Genomic DNA, 3,574 nt, shown 5'->3' on the forward strand with positions numbered 1-3,574 from the left:
ATATGTTTAGTTGCGAAAAATAAACGAGCCGAACACGAGCTAAGCATGGCTCGCCCGTGTTCGGCTCGTTTCCACCCCTACTTGGACAACACGAAATCCAAATCCTTTAAATTAATATATATTGGACTGTTCAAAAATATATATATATAACACCATTTTAAGTGCCTCCCAAGTCAAGAATAATGAAAAAAAAATGTCTTCTGATATTGTAACAGTACAGGCATTATTGAAGCGAATGATATATTGCAACAATGTTTGTTGTTCACCCAGCATAAAAAAATGATTGGGGCATTTACATACAACCACACCATTCTCATCTTTTTACACATCTAACACCCATACTTTCATATTTACATGCATAACACTCAAATCTTTAATATTACATCAAAAAATGACACTGATATTAATTTTTTAAAAGTGAAATACACATTTTCATACATAGGTTTATCACACTAAAGTGCTATAAATATAAGTATCAAGGTCTAAGTCTTAGATATATAAATGCATAAGTATTGTGTGGTATGTATGACAAATTTCCAAAATTATTTGAGCTCTTTCGTGTTTCCATGGCTCACAAATTGTCCAACTTTCGTGATTCCTAGGCTAGAGAACAACCCTTCCATAACTCTGAATGATTATTTTGATCGGATAAACCAATATAAGTGTATAATCAAACCAGATACCTATTTTGGTCAGTTTTGTTGATGAATGAAAATGAATGTGGTCATTGAACCATCTGAACAACTAAGTTGTTTCAATTCCTTCAAACCCCTCAATTGTAAATGTGAGACTAAAATTGATAAAAGTATGGTTCCAATAGCAAAATGATTTGCACATACTGATGAAGACATGCTAACAGAAACTTTTAATATGAAAAGTGAAAAATATATATAAGAATAGTAATTTAGATATACAATGACTAAAAATAGAGTAGATAATATTGGGGTATTAATGAACCTGTGCGCATTGTGGGCAAGACAATGGCATGTTGTAGGACTTAACAGGGCCAACCAAAGTTAAAGCTTCTCTGAGAGCTTCCATTAGGTACTCTGGGTAATCTTCAATAAGCATACAGCCAGGTTGGGTTGGCAACTTATGCAGTACTCGGGCAACAATCTGCAAGGATGAACAATAACCTTCAATTATCTGCCATGCATAGGAAATATTTTTAGGTAATACAGAATTCGAATATTCAATCAGCGGAAGCAAACCGAGCAAATGGTTTCCCATCCATCAGGCCGGTTTGATCATGGAAGATAATTTTAGAAAGAAAAAGTTCTAATCATTCGTATCAACAGAAAATTGTTGAAAGTCTCAGAACTGCTTCTGTAAAAATGAAGATTCAGGGTAGGGTGTAGCTGAGCTAAGCCGACTCCTCAGTTGGCTCGGGCTCAACTCAATATGTGGCTCATGATCTGAGCTCGATGAGCTCACAAGCAAAGCTCAAACGAGCCAGATCGATGTTGTGGGCTCCAAAAATTTTGACGCCCCTGACTCTCCTCGTTGAGTGTTTGTGGAGAGAGTTTTAAGGGTCAAAATTTTAAAAGGCAGATTGGAAAGTAGATAAGACACTTCCAGGAGATTTCGTCCTCATTTTATGAGGACTTCTAGATCTGGGTTTCAAGGTTTCCCATGGGCACGCACAAGCCCCTAAGGTTAATTACCCCTCCTAATAACAGAAGAGCACTTTCAATTATGGCTAGTCATTTAACATTGAATAATAAACTTATAGTGGTTGCAGGCTTACAGTTTAAATTGTAAAATTTATCACTTGGAGCTTAAAGCGAATTTGGGGGTTGGGGGGGTGGGATGACGGCGAGCCCAGGCTTACAGTTTAAATTGTAAAATTTATCACTTGGACTTTAAAGCGAATTTGGGGGTTGGGATGACGGCGAGCCCGATCAAGATCGCATTATTCCGTCATCTTAGGTCGTCGTGGTTTCTGATCTACTTAGTCAAAAAAAGTTAGTCGGCCCAACTTTACTAACAGATCCTTGTCAACAACTATGGTTTGCATCGTCCAAGCGACCCTTATAGATCTAAGATAGAAGTTTCTCTAAGAGGACAAATTTAAGTCAATCTTAGCTAATAGAAGGCTTTGTGCCAATCAAATATACCATTAAGGTTTACAACTCAAATGATAGAAAACTAATGGGGAACATACGGTTTGTGGCTGCAAAATTAATATAATAGGGTCATTGTGCGGCAACCATCCGATCAAAGACCTCTGGTTATAACCACTATTATGTGGAGGGTTTAGATCAAACAGTCTGGAAAAAAGACCTAGGCCACGACCTTAATGACATGAAATTACTTTGAGTGTGAATATAATAGTGCACTTGATGAGGCATTAGCTCTTTTTTGAGTTGAAGTCAATAAAAAATTTATCTCTCGACAAACTATTGCGGAGGTGGATAAAATTTATTTTAAGTCTTTCAAAAGATTAATTTTACTTGAATGTTTAATTTATTTCTTTAAAAAATTGTTTTAAAATGTATCAACACGATCATCATCGGGGATTCAAATATTTGAAACATTTATGTTTAAAATTAATTTGAAATTGGACACTTGAATATCTTTAGAATGCTAGTATTGTCAACTTCATCTCCAGTGAGGAGCATCACACTAGGTAATTTGGACTTGCACATTTTTATATTAGTGATTTGGACATTATTTCAAAATTATTTGACTCGTCAACTCTGGCCCTTACAAGGAGTATCGAACGAGTTGGGTGGTACTTTAAACCTTGTCCAATAGACAAGGAGGTCCGATCAATTAATTTTCAAAATATGAATTATTTGAGTGCAAGTTTAGCCTTAATCCACATAGCATTTCTAAATTATTCATTAAAACATTTAGAATTTTAGTTGGAGCCAAGACGGGTTTTAAACTTCATATGTTTGAATAGCTTAAAGAAATTTATAAATTTTGAAGACTTGCATAAATTTTAACCTATGAAATTGATATGAAATTTACATTAAGAGACACATGCAAGATTTTGAAATTATGCATAGTTGACTCACTTTTACAAATATTTTAAAGCATATACAACTAAGGGTGTCCAACTTATTATTTACATAAGCTTTAAAATTACTCGTCAAGATTCCAAGACATGTCATTTGACTTAAGGAATACCAATGAAGTTTGAATAGATTTTGAATATTTTAAAGCCATTTGAAACTATAAACCTTTAAATAGGTATTATCTAATTAAAGTGCATGCAAGGTTACACCTTTTGGCTTTAAGAGGGACTGTTTACTGTTCACTGGCAGATGTATTCGAATTAAGTGACAAATTTTCGATATTCAAAAGCCTTATGTCTAATATGTTTTTTATACCCTAAAAGCCTAATTTCAAAAATATTTGGAATTTGGGTTAAAATATTTTCAAACCCTAAGGACCCGTATTTTAAAAGTTCATATCCAAATAACTTTTGAGCCCTAAGAGCCTAAATTTTTAAAAGTACATGTTCAAATTATTTTAAAATTCAAGTGATCAACATTTTAGATTATTTTTAAGTTCAAAAAGAACAAAACTTTAAATTTATTTACAAATCTAATCACTCAAAATTTCG

At 33.9% G+C, this 3,574-nt stretch overlaps 1 protein-coding gene across 4 annotated transcripts in view; it reads right to left on the bottom strand.

Moving 5' to 3' along the window:
* Positions 1-754: 754 nt before the first annotated feature.
* LOC110017905 overlaps positions 755-3,574 on the bottom strand; it is a 22,876-nt gene continuing 20,056 nt past the window's right edge. For 3 of the 4 annotated variants that reach the window (XM_020715064.1, XM_020715062.1, XM_020715061.1), the window contains one exon: positions 755-1,116. In XM_020715064.1, the coding sequence (XP_020570723.1) occupies positions 949-1,116 (168 nt within the window). In that variant the 3' untranslated portion in view covers positions 755-948. The remainder of the gene's footprint in view (positions 1,117-3,574) is intronic. The other variant, XM_020715063.1, reaches the window with a different exon arrangement.

Source organism: Phalaenopsis equestris, unplaced genomic scaffold, assembly GCF_001263595.1.
Source record: "Phalaenopsis equestris unplaced genomic scaffold, ASM126359v1 Scaffold000002, whole genome shotgun sequence".
NCBI lineage: Eukaryota > Viridiplantae > Streptophyta > Magnoliopsida > Asparagales > Orchidaceae > Phalaenopsis > Phalaenopsis equestris.